Genomic DNA, 19,832 nt, shown 5'->3' on the forward strand with positions numbered 1-19,832 from the left:
AAATCTCAGTTTGTCGATGCAAATTGAATTCACGTGTAAACAGCTGACATAACTCTACTGCGTTGAAATAGTGGATATTGCAATGCCTTGCATTAATTGTATGTCCTCTTGAAGTATTGGGACAAACATTGCATGTTGTAATATTATAATGCTGTTGCAAAATTAATTGTGCATTAAACCTACATTACAATATGAGTGTATATTGAAATTTGATGTTCACATTTTTGACTCATTCTGCTAACGTGTCCACTTAATATTAATCTTTTGTAGAAATATGATGTTGAGGTATACTATCAGTAAAATATGCCGAGAAGCAAGATTTCTCGACGCTGCTGCAGCGTGTTGGTTCTATAGTCATATTATACTGTTCAATCGGTAGACTATACGTTTACTCCCTGGGAAAAAATATTTCGACTTTACAATCAATTTTTTAACACTAAAACATTCCATAGCCACAGTCTAGTAGTTAGCGTCAGTGAAACAATCACAGAAATAACTAGGCTTTGATAAGATAACATAAATGTATTGTGACTTTGCAGTAATTGAAACTCGGATACTCGGATGAGAAGCCAAGCCTACGCACTAGACTGCGAAGGCCGACAATAGATGAAAATTGTCGTATTTTTTATGATTTTATTTTGGTGGATATCATAATGACATACTAATAGGTTTTAGTATTATAAGAAAAAAGAGTGATAGAATGATATAGTCATTAAGAGATATAATGTACAATTAAAAATTAAAGAGTAAAATAAACTACGTTAAAGTTCCCACCACCACCCGTCATATATGCACAGCCGCTTTCTATGACACTTTAAACGTGTCTGAAAGAAGAGATTTTAAGTGCTCATTCCGTCCCGAGACTGAGCTGCACGGGACTGATGCTGCAAAGAAGAAAGTTTAGAAAGAAATTTTATGGTTTTAGTATTGTATGAATTCTAACAACCAGTTCGCAAAATGGATTTTCTTCATAACAACCGGCTCGTTCAAACCAGATGAATGAGATTATTTTACATAATTCATCATGATCGTCGGTTTGCTTCGCCTCGTCTCTCCAGTAAATTTTCATCTCAGAGGACCAGTGGTGGGTATCTACTGTTACGTTTTGTGCGTGCTCCCCTGCTACAAGACTAACAATTTTACCCGAAAATGCTTTTACTTACCTGCTCGTTTTTTTCGCGCGAAATTCTTATTGAGACTCGACGTTTCACCTGTCAACGGGAAAATAATATGTCAATTTTTGCCTTCCGTCAGATTATTTTGGGACAAAATCAATACGCTTTCATAACACAGGATATCCTGTCTTATATTTTTTTAAGGACACACTTTATATAGGAGACACAGACAGGCCCGGTTGCAGGGCAATTGGGCATAATCAGCTCTCATGTTTTAAGTGGCTTCATATGTCACAATAAATTAAACGACATGAGAAAACGCGGCCATGATAATATAATATTATTTTTAAAATATCGGCGACAGCCTGCACCTCAAAGGTAGACGTACATTTGAACGTAGTGTACATTTTGGGGTTAGGGGTTGTAAAATTAAACGAGGGTTAATCGCAAATGCCACCAGAACACTGTTTTTTACCACGTTTTTCTTAGCTCGTATTCTTGTTTGTCCGGTGGTTGTTTATCCAGTACAAATCTTGCATTCGATTTTAACTAACTTCCTGACTAGCTAGACATTTGAAACTTTTAGAATATATTATCAGAACACGATGCCAATGCATTTTTTTAATGCTTTTAGCCATCTTTAAATAGAATTGAATTCATTTTCAGTTAATTCTGTTTTGTATGAAAAGTTATTTCGGAAGAAATCCGTAATCCAATCCACTATTATTGGTTGCTAAGTAGGTGGTCCTAGCAATTAAATTATTAGTATATACGTGCGTTACTAAGGAAATCAAAATGACATTTCAGTATTCAATATTATTGTTTGTTTGTTGCAAAATAGCAAAAAAATGATTTGTTGACAATTGCCTTATTTGTCCTAAATTATTAATACATAGAATTGTCAAGTTTATATGATTCAACAGAAAATTTAAAAACGTGGTAAATAAAAAGTTCTTTTATTAGAAATGAATTATATTAATTATTAGTAATTAAAAGAAAGGTATTTGAATATTAATGAGTGAGTGAGTCAATTTACATTATTTAAAAAATATATATATATATATGTTACTCCTAAGGCTGCAGACACACAACACAATATGAGAAATACATCTCCCTGATTAGTTAGAAAGGTCTTGGTGACAGAACTCACATTATTCATTAAAAATGTGAGTTATGACAAAAACAGTCAACTTTGTCAACGATTTTCACATGGCTTAAAATGACTTTTGATACTCGATTCTATTTATGTTAATGCCAGTTATCAGTGTTTTATTAATTTAATAAAAGCAGGCACCGCGGATAAAGTATATTCCTAATATTTGGACAATACTGACCGATTTGCAAGTCGATATGTAAATACTGTAACACACGGTCAATTGAAGCACGCTGTGTAAGCTCATATTATAATATTCATATTAGAATTGAAAATAGTGATGTGTGTATATGTCTCTGATAATTAAACTAACTAAAGCCTGAATCCACTTATTTAGAAATATACTATTTACTTGGCCCTAAGTACCCCTAAGTATTACCAGCAAATTTTAGGATAACATTATCGTCAATTTAATATAATAACAATCTATAGAAAGTATTCTAAGACTGGTTTTCAAACCTATTACTATACCCGTTATTATTGTATTAAATTCACATATATATTACTTAAAATCTACTAGTAACTACGCCATTAAATATAATATTAAAATACATAGAGTTTTCCCGACGTATTTTTTAAATTCTCGTATTATTTGTCTTCGTTTCCTGCCGACTATAAAAGAAAATGATAAAAAAGAAACGGAAGCTGCATTCACAAATTCTTTACAAGTGAAAATTTACAAAAAAGAATTATACTATATTATTATGAAGACGGTTAATTATGGCAATAACTTATTTCTTTTTTTATGTATCTACTTTTAGCTAAAACGGATGCATGTTTTTAAAGAAAATATCAAAAAAAAATATTGGAAGCATGGCTAAATTACAATGAAATAAAATTATAGTCAACACCAGAATTCGGCCACCCTTTTTCCTGTGGAAGGTGCAATATTTTAAAGTCGCCAAAGGCACATATATTATATCGTTTATATAACATATTAAAAGCTTCAAATATTATGTAATATCATGGAAGCAAAAATATTAAATAGGTAAATTTATAAAAAATGTATGAAGAAATATGACCTTTTATTAGAACTTACAAGATTTAATAGTTTTAAAGGAAAACTAGGATTATTTCATCCCAAATAGGTTCTTTTCTTAACCTTTCTCCCATTTTTTTTCGACAAGACTGAAATTATCGATACTTGTGAAGGTGCACGGAATATCCTCCGCAGACTACCACTGACAGTTGCTGGAACCACGTTAACGATTCCTGTTTTTCGACGATTCGTAGACTTACACCGGATGTGATCAATCGTCAATTATAAATCAATAATAACTTACTATTACGCACAACGACTTATTTGATAGCCTCGACGTTTTTCGTAATGGAGGGTATTGGTTTGAAATACAGTTTCTTCTATGTTTTTTTACAACGTCTTTCTTAGGTCGTATTCTTATTAATCCGGTGGTTCTTTATCCGGTACAAATCTTGCAATAGATTTTTAACTAACTTCCCGACTAGCTAGACATTTGAAACTTTTAGAATATATCAGGACACGATGCCAATGCATTCTTTCTTTTAGGCATCTTTAAGTAGAATTGAATTCATTTTTAGTTAATTCTGTTTTGTATGAAAAGTTATTTCGATACCATTATTGGTTGTTAGGGGGTCCTAGCAACTAAATTATTAAATAATATATTCGTGCGTTACTATGGAAATCAATATGAAATGACATTTCATTATTCAGTATTTCTATTAAGTACAAATTTTTTTGATCGTTTAAGCTAGTCAAGTCAAGTTTATATGATTCAACAGAAAATTTAAAAAAGTTGTTTTTATCTAGTAATTATTTTATATTCTTTTGACCAGTTTTATACATAGATTTTTATCAATTTTAATGACGTTTAATTTTTTTTATGTCACTATTCGCTTTACTAGATACTAAGATGTTGACGAAGATAATATATTCTATTTGCTATCCCAAATAAGCTTGATAGTTTTTTGTAATTATTTTTAAACGCCGGAATAAGGAGGTAACATGCTGTGAATCTAATAGTGACCAATTGTAGCTAATACATAGAATATATAATGTTGCCTTGCAGACAACTTGCAGGTTACAGTTAATCTTTTATTGCATTACTAGCATATATTACCACAAACTATTGTGTGTTTTAAAAGTAGCACGTTTACTATATTTTATTTAATATAGTGTTTGTTTAAATATTGAATAACCCCAGAGTGACAATATGACACAAAATGTCAACGTGATAAAACAAGCATGCGGCGATCCACTATAGGGCTTGTGCAGGTGACATGTGGACAGTTCAATAAGGTCACCCGTACTTCGACCGCGCGCGAGAAGTGATACGCGGCGATGACATGTGGATGGTTCAATGAGGTCACATGTACCTAGAATGCGCGCGACTTTTTATGCGCGAGTCAAATCGCGCCATCTGAACAAGGCCTTAACTGCAGATAATCGCTGAACATATCCATCAAGAACAGAAACGTTTCTATTTCGATCTAGATATAAACACATCAGACGGTCTACAGTCTTAGGTCGTTTCGTGTAATTTAGACATAATTGTAATATCGGTTTTTGTCATGAATTTTATTGACCTAAGTTGTAAATAATAACATCATTGTCATGGAGTTTTGCTATTGGATCGGTAGGAAAGGATTATTTGATTTACGTGAATGTTTCATTGCCTTGTTAATTGGGATAAGCTGCTAAGCTGACAAGCAAGTTTCCCGAAGTTAGTTTCTTAGTTCCATTATTAGTAGAATTACTTATTTAAGTCATTTATTACTAATTGTTGTTATTGTTATTATTCCAGAATAATTTATATTGGAGTTGTTTGTTATACATATAATTTACAATTTAAGAATAAACTACCCTGAAACGGAACGCATCGCAGCATTCGACCAAGCCCGGTCGCACATACAAACTCGTTTCGACTACAATACGCCGAATTTGTCGATGTAATTTTGTTGGTATTCAAAAATTACATGTAAATAAATATACCGCCGCATACAGCATGATTGTAACAATTTAATATGAAAAAAATAACTGGTGTATACAACAAATTTCATCCGACAGTTGCAATGTTTCACACAGTTTTGATTTGTGACTATATCCCAGTCGAGACGATTGCCAATGTGCGACTGAGCTAACGTAATCCCACAGATAGCGCCGATGCAATATTTTTTATTGAAAAATACATCAGCTGTCGCATGTAGCTCATTGTGCTCAACGCGGCCGGCTATTCTTTTTGGCAGGTCATCACTGTCAAGATGTCATTGATTTGTACTGTCCTGACTGTGTGCGCGCAAGAGAGTAACCAGAGATGCCGGATCGAATATTGGATTTTGCTGACAGTGCTGGAAGCCATGACGTTTTTAACTGTATTCGATCATCCCGATTAATATTTTCAGGGTTTATATGGATTGCGATGGCCTCCTTCACCAATCGGTAGAAAATCCAATATTCGATCCGGTATCTCTGGTCGTAACGATTGACACAATATTACTCTGAGCAACGTTTGCTCTTAGCTAATCGCATTCCTTTTACATTCATACACTCTTCCTTTCATACATTCTTACACTTCATCATTGATAATGACCTTTGCACGAGCCCTAAACGTCGAAGAAAGAAGGAAGAAGACATGCGGTGAAAACCCAAAAATCTATTACGTTAAAAAAAACAACCGTGGAAGTCTCAAACATTACATTGAAGCATTTTAATAGGACGAGGAATAAAGAAACAAAAATAATCCCAGTAAAAAACTAACCCATGATGGCCGCGCGGCTTAAGTGTCAGCCTATTGCGTCGTGAGTCCCAGATTTGAATCCTGGGTCTGGCAAGTACACATATTGTTTTTCAATTTGTTCATGAGTCAGAGTATGGACCTAATACGTTGAGCAAATGGCTAACAAACATTTCTTGTAAAAACAAAATCTGTTAATACAAACCTCCACTGACTTCCACTGTGTGTGGAGGCCCATAATGATCTTATTAGTATCGGATATGGTCGGAGATTTGTTATATTACTGATCTTTTTCATCTGGATTAGTAACCAACACATTTATTATCAACGGCTGGTCGGCCCCAAGTGGACACATTGACGCCAGTAGATGTGTTCATAGCAAAAGTTGGGAAATGCCAAACTGCCAGCAAGTCCCATCTGCTGGCCTCCCCGTGGCGACCTCCGGGCAATGCAGCGTACGCTGTAGCTAACAGCAGGGGGCGAAGGGCGAGTGACCGGCGCCATAAAACTGGCCTTCTGGCTAAGGGAAGGAAATCCCCGACAGAAAAACCTGGTCGAGCCGACCTTCAGGGCCCTCGTGGCTCAGGCCTCGGGAGCGCTGGGCTAATCACCTTGCCTCCTTAAACGAAACAGATTAACAAAACACCTACACAGCAGCCTCGGACGACAACCGGCTCTGTAAAACGACGACCTTGCATGGAAATGGACAATGAAACAGGTAGAGTAATCCTCTCTAACAACTCGAGTATGCGCATTGGGACATATAATGTTCGCACCCTGCGTACCCCCGGAAAGGACCTGCACGCCACACGCATCATGCACACCTATGGTGTGGACATCCTAGGGCTGAGCGAAGTGCGCTGGAAAGGAGCCGGGAGAAAGTTGATTGAGGGTTACTCTATTGTCTACTCAGGTCAGGAGCAATACCATCGCCAGGGAGTGGCAGTGTTGATGTCAAAGAGAGCGGCCCGTTGCCTCGTGAAATGGGAACCAATCTCGGAGAGACTGATACGTGCCTCCTTCAAGACGCCTGGTAGCTCCTTGACCGTCTTTCAGTGCTACGCCCCCACTGAGGATGCCGACGCGCAGACAAAGGATGCTTTTTACGATTCTCTCCACGCGGCAGTCTCCGCCATCCCCCGAAGAGACCGCGTGATTGTAATGGGGGATTATAATGCGAGAGTAGGAGCAGACCCGGTGCTTGGCCCCACGGTGATGGGACGACACGGCCTCGGTGACCCCAACGATAATGGTGAGCGGCTCGTAGAATTCGCCACTCTGAACGAGCTTGCAATCGGAGGCACTGTTTTTCCCCACAAAGACATTCACAAATATACGTGGACGTCTCCTGATGGACGCACGAGGACGCAGATTGACCACTTCTTATACAGCTTGAAGCACCGAAAGGAACTTCTCGACGTGCGTACTTACAGAGGCGCCGATATCCATAGCGATCATGAGTTACTTATTGGAAACATCCGAGTAAAACTCAGTCGCCAGGCGAGGCCTCCAAAGTGCGAACGAATTGACGTTGAGAAGCTCCGACGCCGAAGAATTCGGACCGACTTCGAAACTGCTGTACGAGATAGTGTAGATCGTATCTACGAGCGGCACAAATCTGAATCCGACCTCATTGAGGCGGACTGGAGCCTCATAAAGAGTGCGATTGTGTCGTCGGCTCGTACCGTCCTTGGTACCAGAAGGAGTGAGCAGCCAAAGTGGATGTCTGACGAAACGTGGGTTGAAATTGGTGAACGAGCCAGGCTGAAAGCCCTGAGAGACGAGGAGAGAGACCCCGACCGAACCGAGGACCGCCGGACTGACTACCAGACCCAAGACAGGGTAGTCAAACGATCCGTGCGGTTGGACAAGCGCAATTTTATGAACCGGCAAATTGAAGCGGCAGAGGAGGCAGCAAGCAGAAATGACACCAGGAAACTCTTCCGAATCACCCGTGAAGTCTGCGGCAGGCGACCACCGACTCCCGGAGCCATTCGTGGTCCCAGTGGAGCAATAGAGTCTGACGCAGAATGCGTCAAGAAGATTTGGAAGAATCATTTCTGCGGAGTGCTGAACCGCCCACCCCCCTTGGATCCCTTTGACATATCTGCGGAAGCTTTACTTTTGGACATTCCCCGAGCGACCGACATTTCCGATTGCCCGCCCACGCACACCGAGATAAAATCGGCTGTGAAAAGGCTCAAGAACGGAAAGGCACCGGGGGGAGACGGGATTCATCCTGAATTCCTCAAGTACAGCTTGAGCGCAATCCTGCACCCTATGTTTCATCTGATGACAAAGGTGTGGGAAGAAGAGCGCTGCCCAAGGGACTGGGTGAACGGTGAAATCATCACACTTCTTAAAAAAGGTGACCCTCTAAGCTGCGACAATTACCGAGGCATTACGCTACTCAGTGTTCCGGGAAAGATTTTGGCAAACATCATTTTGATGAGAATAAGGGACCCAATAATGCACGTCCTCAGGAAAAACCAAGCCGGGTTTCTACCTGGTCGAGCGTGTGCAGACCAAATCCACAACCTTCGATGTCTTCTCCAGCAGAGCCATGAGTTGAACAGTCCGATGGCCTGCTGTTTTGTGGATTATGAGAAGGCTTTCGACAGTCCGCACCGCCCCTCCCTCTGGATGATACTGGGAGCATACGGGATCCCTCCCAAGATCATTGCCATAATCAAAAGCCTGCACGAGAATAGCGAATGCTGTGTCAGAATTGGAGACACTGTCACGGAATGGTTCGGGGTCACGACCGGAGTCAGACAGGGTTGTGTCCTTGCACCGTTTCTCTTTATCATTCTCTTTGACTTCATACTACGGAAGTCAATACCACCCGACCGAGGCATACCTGTTACCCCCACGGTGAAGCTATGCGACCTGGAATACGCCGATGATGCTGTCCTATTCGACAACTCAATCGAGGGCATTCAAGAGACAATCGACAGGTTGCATAACAACTCCTCTCGCGTTGGTTTGAAAATCAACGCGAAGAAAACCAACGTCTTGTGCAATAGCACCTGTCCTGATCCAGATTTCCCTCTGATTAGCGATGGACAGAGCATCGAGAGCGTCGACAGCTTCAAGTACCTGGGGGTACACATCACGGGAGATGGCATTTTGCAGAAAGAGCTCGCTATCCGAATGGGAATGGCTGGAGCAACATTCAACTCGATGCGAAATGTCTGGGACTCACGATTGTACTCGGTCAAAACCAAATGCCGCCTATTCGACGCTTGCATTCTGACGGTGCTGCTTTACGGTAGCGAATCATGGCACCTTACGAAGGCTCAGAGCAACCGTATACTGAGCTTCGAAAACAGATGTTTGCGACGAATACTGGGTGTGCGGTGGTATGACTTTAGGAGCAACGAGGAGATAAGAGAACGTACCAAGCAGCCTCTCATCACGCTGAAAGTGAAGAGGCGACGTTGGACCTGGCTCGGCCACGTGCTGCGGATGCCAGAAGAGAACTTTAACCTGGCTTGCCTGTTCTTCAAGCCGACCGGATTCCGGCGTCCTGGAAGGCCGCTAAATACAATCTACAGAGTGTATACGGCGGAGCTACGGGATGCTGGTTTGACCTGGAACGAAGCAAGAAGACTGGCGAGCGACAGGGATTCTTGGAGGCGCCGCGTGGTGACCATATGCTCCAGTTAAGGGGCGGATATGGGCAAAGAAGAAGAGTTTGTTTACTCAAAAACATTACACTTTTGTGCACTTGGTTTTTTAAAATTTTAAATAACAAGCTTTATATTTGGTATTACAGTAATGGTGTCTGCTGGTGAAGAAAGACAGACTAATTTTAATTTTTTTCACCAGTAACTGACTGACAGCTAAATTCCTTGATTTTCTGTCAATAAATTTAAGTGACGAAAGTAGATTTCTCGTGTGTCACTTATACGTAAAATAAAATAAATAAAAGTGAATATAAAAATATTCCATCCGTAGATGATCCGTATTTGAGAGTTTGTTAATGAATCTTAGTAGATTTTTACCCCCATTTAATTGGAAAACCTAATTTAAATGTACACATTTAATTCGGTTGCGATGATTGTATGGTATCATCGCATAAGTATACTCACTTAACATATTCGTGATAAATTATTATTGTGTTATTTTTATAAGATATAATCTTAACTTCAGAACCTTTCAAGATTTTGAGGTGAAATTGAAACCCATAATAAAGTCTATTAGCTGTGAAAAGGTTATCAATATAAATATCGTATTTTTTCTACAATAACGGAACAAACAGAATATAGACAACACAATAAACTATGTATGATGATTTGGTATCATGGAAATAGTTAAAACGCCGATAAAAAAGGAAATATTTTGAAATTACAGACACATAAATTATATTATTAATTTATAGTAGTGTATGTAGAGTTGGGTTTCGGGAATTTCCCGATAGGAAATCTCGAGAAATTTTCGGGATTAGCCATCCCGAATCTCGAGAATGGAAATTTTTAACTTTCGGGAAATCTCGGGATTCGGGATTTCTTTATTATCAAATATTAATTGAAAAAACTATTTTCTACATGGAAAAAGTGGACAGAAAATACAAAATTCAAGGACTAATCGGGGCATTTAACACAATTAAGCCAAGGTCGAATCAAAATGAGCGCAATTTTTGCAACATCAGGGAATTTTGTGTTTCAAAAGCGTACGCCATTGTCAGACGCAGCAATTGACAATCTGTGTTTTTTGAAATTCCATTTTAATAAGTACTGTTTTAAATTATTTTTGTTTTCCTACTTCTATTTTGTTTGTCTTCTTACATAAATAAAAAAAAATCATATTTTTTTGGAATTTGTCTGTTTTTACGCAGATTTTAGGATTTTTACAAGTTTTTTTTTAAATTTCCCGGTTTCTCGAGAATTCTTGAGATTTTTTTTCTGAAAATCCCGAATCTTGAGAATTCAAAATTTCATCATTTCGGGAAATCCCGAATCTTGAGATTGTGATTTTCTCGGGAAATACCCAACTCTAAGTGTATGTGTTAGTTACCAATCTATTTAACCAAACTAAAATCGTTGTAGAATTGTTATCAAATGCTTTAATAGAAAAATCGTATAATCCCCATTTTTACATTTCAAACTCGTTATTGAGAAATAATACCAAACACAATTCTTAAAGTCCAATGTCTCCTAGCTTAAGAAAAAGAATTGGGACAATTAAAAAAAGGTTTTTTTCTCCTAATTAAGGCATGCCGTTGCAACGTAATTTGAATTGAAATTAGGATGAGGGGGGGATTTGAGACATTATCAAGGGAAAAATAACTGACATCTAAATTAGCAACAATGACAGATGCAACGAATTAAAAAATGAGGAATTTTAATTAATTGTATAAAATATTTATTCCGTGTAAATCTGCATAATATTATTGTAATATAATGTGTATTAAATTGTAATGATTTTGAATTCATAGTCGAGTCACTTATTTCCAATAATTGTCTTGTCCAGTTTTCACCAAAAATTAACTGAATATGGGTTGGAAAAAAATATCATCCAATTTCAAAATGCATCTTTTCCGTCTGGTGGCAATTTTCTAATATCATCTCTTCCATTGTTACATATTGAGTATATTGAAACTATCGCTCAATGCGGGAAAGTATATCATGTTTCGCAAAACTTTCAAGTGTTTGATTGGAAAAGCTCTGTAGTTAAAATATTAAAAGCACCCGCCCAATGGCCAAAGAAAAAAATGTTTATTTTTTCTGTGAAGAGGTTCCATACTCGTTTTTTGTGAATATCTCAAAACATAACAAAATGGACAAGATGAATTTTGGAAATAGGCGACCGTATTCACACTATTTATATAAAAAAAGAGACGAAAACCAGAGGCGTAGTTATTTTCACAAGGGTATGTTTAGCAATGAGGACGAGTTGAACAAGGAGTCCAAATGACATTATTATTATGATGAGGTAATAGGAACTTTACCGAATGAGCTAAAAATACCCTATTTGAATATTATGCAAGTATATTATATATAAAAAAACAACGTATACCTAAACCCACCTACATAAATATCTAAAGCAATTTGGTTCAACACTGTTATTGCCTACCCAATTAGCATTACCATTGTCAGGTTAGTTCTGCACCTTAAGATAGCAGTAACCGATGCTCCCGATAGTTATCAGGGACACACAGATCTACCAAAAATGTATTCTAATTCACACCCGAGTATAATTCGGAAAAAATGCATGGTCAAATACATATTAAAGATATCTCGTAGCGTTCAGACTACAGTATGTAAGCATACGTAAAGAAAGTCGGATAAAGCCACGGATAGTATCCATACAGCCACAAGTAAAGGAGTTTCAAAAACGTCTTTTGAATCCTATCCATCATAAGGCCACTATTCAAATGACGTGGGACTCAAAATATAGACCTAAACCCAAGCCAACTTCGAAATAGGAATATTTACTAAATATTCCTATTTAGATATAATAAATACGATAGGTACCTTTGTTGATATAATACGTTCATGAAGTATTATAAAGATTAAACATACAATACTCGGAACTGTGAATTTTTTTGATTGTTTGTAAGTTTCACTAATGACCATTGATATACTACTAGATGAGGAGTTCCCATAAAAGAGTAATTTTAAAAATGTACCACAAAAGAAGATATTACGAATATCTACTTATAATATTTCCTTGTAGGTATAATCCGTTAAGACCGTTAACATGGATTCCCGAATTTCACCCGTATTGCCCCGGCTGTAAAACTAAATTTCCGTTTTTGGAATAGTGACCCTAAGGGTGTCTGCAACCCAAAGCTTGCAAGCTACCAAAAATTCATGTCTGAGCGGACAGAGCAAGTCGTCATGCGCTGATTATTAGTTAGAGTAAGATGCAAGCTAGATCGGGCTTACTCATAATTATTGCCAGGTCGTTTTCGAGACAAATATTAAGTGAGCTTATATCGAGTTAAGTCCGCTGATATTAAAACAGTAAGTTTTAACACTGGCCGAGTCACTGAAAATCGGGCGTCATTTTAAAAAGCATATGATTCATCCAGTAGTATATCAATGTTAATGACACGCAATAATTATTCTTGATGTATCGATTATATCATACACAACTTACGGGGAATCATTATGACACATAATATTTAGAAAGAGAAGAAGAGAGGAGAATGAGTACTTGCATGACATTGTCATCTTTTGTAGGTATATGGCATTGCAGCCCTTTTAGGTATCCTCCGTCACCAAGAATCCCTGTTTTGGACAGTCTATCCAGTATTTTACTCCCAGTGTCTTGAGGTCACATTCAATATTACTCAACCATCTTGCACGTGTTCGGCAAATACTTCTTCAGTCATACGTTTTAAAAGGGTCATTTATTAATACTAGCTACGCCACTGAAGAAAACGGGTATGTTTTCTCTGTATTCTATATTATCTCTCTATTCTCTGGGGCTTCTGTAAGATTTTGTCATTTAGATAAATCTTAAATAAACATGTAAAATCAGTAATAAAATGATTTGTATGGGATAGTGAAATATTACAGAGAAATGCTTTTTATTGTGGATAGTTTTTCTTATAAAATAATTAAAATGTGCCTAACAACCATGACTACAAACTAATAAAAGATGTCCCTATAGAGAAGGGTTGTAAGGATGAATATTCAATTCTGGTTTTCATACAAAGTGCTTCATTAAAGAAAATAGCTTTTGCGATAAGGCACTTAGGTCAAACAATTCCTCAAAACCAATTCTATTCTTCTATTTATGTACCCATTGTAAAATATACGTCTGGCTATTACCATAAAACGTATTATTTTTGCTCATTGTAATTTACAAAAAAAAAATCATCTTGAAGTTAAGCAGTGGAGAATTTTTTATTTTGAAGAACTGAAAATATAATTAATATTAAATTCTAGAGGTTTTTAAAAAGGTTTTGTCCTCTATCTATACGTATAGTATTTAAGCAAAGGCAAACGTCCTATCTGAATAGTCTTGATAATGATGTTACAAACGAAATAGCTATCGACAAAACCTTTTTAAAAACCTGTAGAATTTAATATTAATTATATTTTCATTTCTTGTAAAATGGAATTCTACCAAGTAAATGCTAACTCAATTAATTTTCATTTTGAATTTATGAATTTCCATTAATAGCACCGTTCGATGAAATGTAACAAGATCCTCGATAAATATAGCAATTAAGTTAGATTATAATAATATTATGGTCCCAATAACAGACGTGGAGTATTTATACTTCATAACTTTGCACTCCGGCTCTAGGATGAAAATGATGTAATATATTCTAAAAATATTATTTTTGTTTACTTATAATATTACCATCTATTCATTAATTTATTTATTTATTACTACACATTATATTAATACAAGTGAATATCATTTGATTTCATTTTTATGCGAGGCAAAGAGGCATCTCAGTGTAGTAGAACGAGAAAAAAAAATGCAAAGTTATAAAACATATACTCCAGTCCAGTGGCGAAGGGTGGAGGTAGGCTGTTAAGATCATACATAAATATTGCACACTAAACTGTATCAATCATACGTAGGTATATGTTTTTATTGAACTAAGACTACAATTTACAGATAGTGTTCAAAATTCAATTAAACCCTCCGAAAACAAAGCCATAATAAATAATATTAAAAAAATGCTCGTCTATCTATAAAATATCCAATAGAATGCCATTAAACCATCCATTATTTTTCATATTTTATAGATAGAATAATATATCTAATTTATTATGGTTTGGTTTGGACTGGGCTTAATTAATTAAAAAAAAAAACAACCTACATCATGACGTGTAATATTTAGAAGGTATTATTAATTCAACGAACAGAAATATGCATGAATAAAAATGTGTGCACTATTTTGTCGGATCGGTCATAGCTTACTAAATCTATTATGGTTTGGTTAGGCAGGATTAAGTTGATTTTTAAAAACTAAATGATACCATCTGTGAATAGTAGTATTAGTTCAATAAAAACAAAAACGTATGACTGACAAAGTTTAGTGTGCACCTTTTATGTCGCATCTTAACAGTCTACCCCCACCCTTTGCCATTGAGACGTACACAGGAAATAATAATTATTAAAGCAGCCAGTTTACAAAACTATTTAGTTTTTATAAATATAAAGAAGTTTGAAACACATTATTTTAAAGGAAGCATGAGAACACACTCGATCGCTATAAAACGATTTATGTTAAAAGCGTAGTTACTAAAACATTAACATTTTGTTGGTGGCAAGTTAATCACAATAAACTTATTTTACCTAGTATGTTAATACAGTACCTAATATAATATAATTTCATTTTATTTCAATTTATTTATTTTTTAATATATTTTGGACATTGCAAATTATAAGTTTAAGACGTTCACAACATGACATTTAGAAACAAAGATATATAAATATAACAGTATTACATAAAAAAAGAGATAGATGAGTAGATAAATTAGATAGGTACAAGGAAGTACTCCGGATGAGTTAAGCAGACCCTGTTTTAAGAATTTATAAAACAACGTCCACCTAAATTCATTCTCATGTAGGTGGAATATATCAACACCCGAAGCAATTTCGTTGAACATAGTTATCGTAATTATAATATACTATTAATAGTTTGATTTTGTTAAACACGTATTATAATAGTATGAGCAAATACATTTGTTAGGATAGGCCGTTAGCTAAATTCACATAGATTTCATAATATGTACACATTTTTCGATAGTTTGTAAAGCATTTGGAGCCATCCATTGGTCAGCGTGTTAGTATAAAACGATATGCAGCCTATGAGATATCGACTGATAACTACAAAGTGGTTTTCAGCCAATGGTTTTATATCGGGTTTACCCACATTTGTTTGTAAAACCACCATGGTTTAATTGAAATTTTGATGCGGAAAACTGTACTGTCAAAATAAGCAAGTGTGGCCATATTTGTTGGATTTCCTGTTTCATCAGAAGTAGCGTCACGTGGTCTTGTGAAATGTTTTTTTTGATTAAAAATATGTACGATGTGGACTGTCTTAGCAACATATCATTTTATATACATCGATACCCTAGTTTAATAGGGGAACAACTCATAAAACTTTGTTCCAAGATAATGGCGTTTGAATTTTTTGCAGTAATTCTCATTTTAATTTTAAAACCTTGATTTCGATGAGAGTGTATGTTTTTATATATTTAATTTAGTGGAATTCATCAATGCACAATGAAATTGGACATTTTAATAAAGAATTAACCAATAAATTTGATTATATAACGGAATTACTGATTAATCTCAGATAGGGTTATTCGATTTTATGACACATTAAAGAAATTATTGATTATTTTTTTTGCTGAATTCCGGTAAAAATGAACTTTTTTGATTTCTTTCTGGCAATTTTTTCCGAAATGTTTACTGTATTGCTTCCAGAATGAAAGTCGATAGCTTTTTTCGGTCTTCCGACAAAAAAATATACGGAATGTTATGGCTTTGTGTTCATGATGCAAGTCGATTTTTCTTCGGGAAATTCCGGGACAAAATTTTGGAACGATCCCGGCCAAATCAGAACAATTGGTAACCCAAGTTGTGACTCGTTCGCTCAACCCATTAGATTATTGCACTGTATCGAATACACACTAAAAACATATTTTAATAACAATAAATACCTACAATAACAATATATGACAGATTGAAATAAGCATTACGTTTAATAGAAATATATAATTGGATTAGTCGATCCTTAGGCTTTATGCGTCAGATATAATATTATCGCACTAACCTCATCAGGCGACGGGGAAGTCGTGCCACGAGCCTCTGATTTTAATCGATTTACAATGCTTGAGATCACTGTAGCGAGAGAATTCCTGATCCGATCGTATCAATTTTGGTGTCAATTTATGCGTAAAAAAACAAACTAAGCAATAAAATAACAAAAAAAACAACATTTCCAGCCACAAAAAAGGCTGTACAAAATAGGAAACAAAAAGGTGGTGTAGATTATAGTAGTAATTCTGGCCAGTTTCAGGGACAATTTCAAAATTGGTGTACGGAAATTTTTGGCATAAAAAGTGATAAAGCTATATGTATGCTTTGTTTTATTAGTTATATTCAGAATATCATATTTTTAAAAGAATTCTTTAAAATCATCTTTTCTCCATGAAAAACTGCTCGGCTCGGATAGTCGAAAAATAATATTTGAGAAATTTTGGCTCGCCTACGTAAAAAGGTTCACAAACCCTGACCTAGGTATTACGCTCGATATTTCTACTAGCCAATAAAGGTAAAACAATAGGTATATTATGACGTACAACTTCAGCACCATATTGGTGAGCAAACTACTAATTTATCCGTATCTCCAATTAAGGGGCATTAAAATACACAATTTCCCCTGCGGATAGAGGAAGCGGTCTTACAGAGGATTCTTGCCAATTCACCTGAATAATGCATTGTTAGTTCTGATTGCTTGATCCCCGAATCATTCTGAGCTTATGTTTGTACAGGCGAATAACTTTCCGAAAGGCACATAACACAGTTTGAAGATTCCATAACAATACAATATAGGTACAAGGCTTTTCTGGTATTCGGAATATAAAATATATTGGATATTCACATAGTAATAATATAATATATAATGACCGTTTATTTTACAACGTTTTTCTAAGGTCGTATTCTTATTTGTCCGGTACAAATCTTGCAATCGATTTTTAACTAACTTTCCGACTAGCTAGACATTTGAAACTTTTATAATATATCAGAACACGATGCCAATGCATTTTTTTGAATACCTTTAGCCATCTTTAAGTAGAATTGAATTAATTTTTAGTTAATTCTGTTTTGTATGAAAATTTATTTCGATACCATTATTGGTTGCTAGGGGGTCCTAGCAACTAAATTATTAATAAATAATATATACGCGCGTTACTAAGGAAATCGATATGAAATTACATTTCATTATTCAGTATTTCTATCTAAGTACATTTTTTAATCGTTTAAGCTAGTCAAGTCAAGTTTATATGATTCAACAGAAAATTTAAAAAAGTTGTATGTAAAAAGCTCTTTTTATCTTATAATTATTTTTGCTTACATCAGTAGGAAAACTTTGAAAGGCCGACGTGATTTATTTTTCATTTTCATCTCAGAGTAAGCAGTGAGAATAGGGAGTGGATTTTGCTATACGCAATTAAAGTATTAGAAACAGTAGCGGGTTTAAGGACATAGAGGCCCGACACACTGACTAATTTTGAGGCTATCTACAAAAAAAAATAGATAACATAAATTGCAAGTATTTTTTTATATGAATAATTTAAACTCATTTACGTATAATAAAAATAATGTACTTATATCATTCTAAGAATCTCATACTTTAGCTAAATATATTAATCATTATTATGATACAGTGTACAAGTCCATATGTGTTTGAGTGTTATGGGCCCCTTGAGTGTTAGTTGAAACTTATGCTTTCGCTAATATTTCCAAATAAATTTGTGAGTAAGTAATAAGTATAATTTAATATTTGTATAACTAGTTTGAACCGTTTCGATGACCCTTTAAAATTTTCTGACGAATCGATTGCGTCATTTGCGTCAAAGAAAATTGCCGCTGACTAGGAATATGACGCACGGAGAGCTTCAAGTATACAGACTAGTAGACAGTATATTTCAGACGAAAATACGAGTACTATAGATATCTACTAATGATAAATGACAGCCAAAAAATAATATTCTTATTTAATTTTATATGTGGAACGTTCGTAAATTTTAGATGCCGGTATAAAATTTCTAATAATTGACAAAAATTTAGATATTTTTTCGGACACCTTGGATGAGCTTTTCACCTAGTTTATAATAATGTTGTATGCATGACATATGCTTTATTGTTCTGAATGACTGAAATGTTATTTAATTGTATGTTGCATGACATTATTTCACCATTTTTGAATGTTAAAATGCAATTAATGGATAAAAAATATTTTTAACTTAGGTTAAGAATACTTTTTTATAATTATTTATATACCTATATTAAGTGGCGATTTTATTTGTGCGATCATCGCAGCATAGTCCATCAAATTTAATGGCAGTGATTTTACTTGTGTATGTTTTTACATTTCGTCATTATACTATGCATTTTGCTTTGTAATAATAAGATGATCGCATAGCAGACAAATGCATTATAATGAAATTACTAAGTCAATTAATAGTTTTGATTTTGTAGTAAGTAATTATTATACATTTATTCTGATTCAAGTAGTCGTGTTAAACAAATATAAAAAAAAAATATTTGAAAACAAAAACGACAGTTTCCATTCTCTTCAAATATTGGCAAGTAGAAAACAATGTCTTATTTCTTGATAGAACTTCTAAAATTAGAAGAAAAGCAAACAGTTAAGTTATTAATATATTTTTTATAATCATGTAATAATTATATGCGGAACACTTGTAAATTATAGTGTAGTATAATATTATTATTGACAATGTTAACTATCCTGATTAGGTCGGATAGGAACCCCTCACTACATGGCTCCTGAGGTGGTCTCAAACCAGCTGTACGGTAAGCCAGTGGATGTCTGGTCAGCAGGAGTGCTTCTTCACGTACTCTTAAGTGGAGCCCTGCCCTTCAATGGTACCAGAGATAGACTCTTTGAGAGCATATGCCGAGGAAGATTGAAGGTAACAATGATAATTTTTATTACTAATTATTTTCATATTATCTTCGTCGTAAAAACTTAACAGATGCAGATTACCAGGAATATGTTATACTACCTCCCGTAGAAAAATAAGACGATGAGATTTTACGTCTTCTTTATTTCCTTTCTTATCAGAGGTTGGGTATAATCTTGATGATCTGTGTCATCGAAACGTGGTTTCGAGATTGTCA

At 35.4% G+C, this 19,832-nt stretch overlaps 1 protein-coding gene across 2 annotated transcripts in view; it reads left to right on the top strand.

Moving 5' to 3' along the window:
* LOC147073309 (peripheral plasma membrane protein CASK-like) overlaps nucleotides 1-19,832 on the top strand; it is a 686,848-nt gene that overhangs the window by 252,096 nt on the left and 414,920 nt on the right. For both annotated transcript variants that reach the window (XM_085945407.1, XM_085945406.1), the window contains exon 6: nucleotides 19,449-19,624. In XM_085945407.1, the coding sequence (XP_085801533.1) occupies nucleotides 19,449-19,624 (176 nt within the window). The remainder of the gene's footprint in view (nucleotides 1-19,448; nucleotides 19,625-19,832) is intronic.

This window comes from Rhyacophila brunnea, unplaced genomic scaffold (genome assembly GCF_057557595.1).
Source record: "Rhyacophila brunnea isolate RB1 unplaced genomic scaffold, BYU_Rbru_1.0 scaffold_18, whole genome shotgun sequence".
NCBI lineage: Eukaryota > Metazoa > Arthropoda > Insecta > Trichoptera > Rhyacophilidae > Rhyacophila > Rhyacophila brunnea.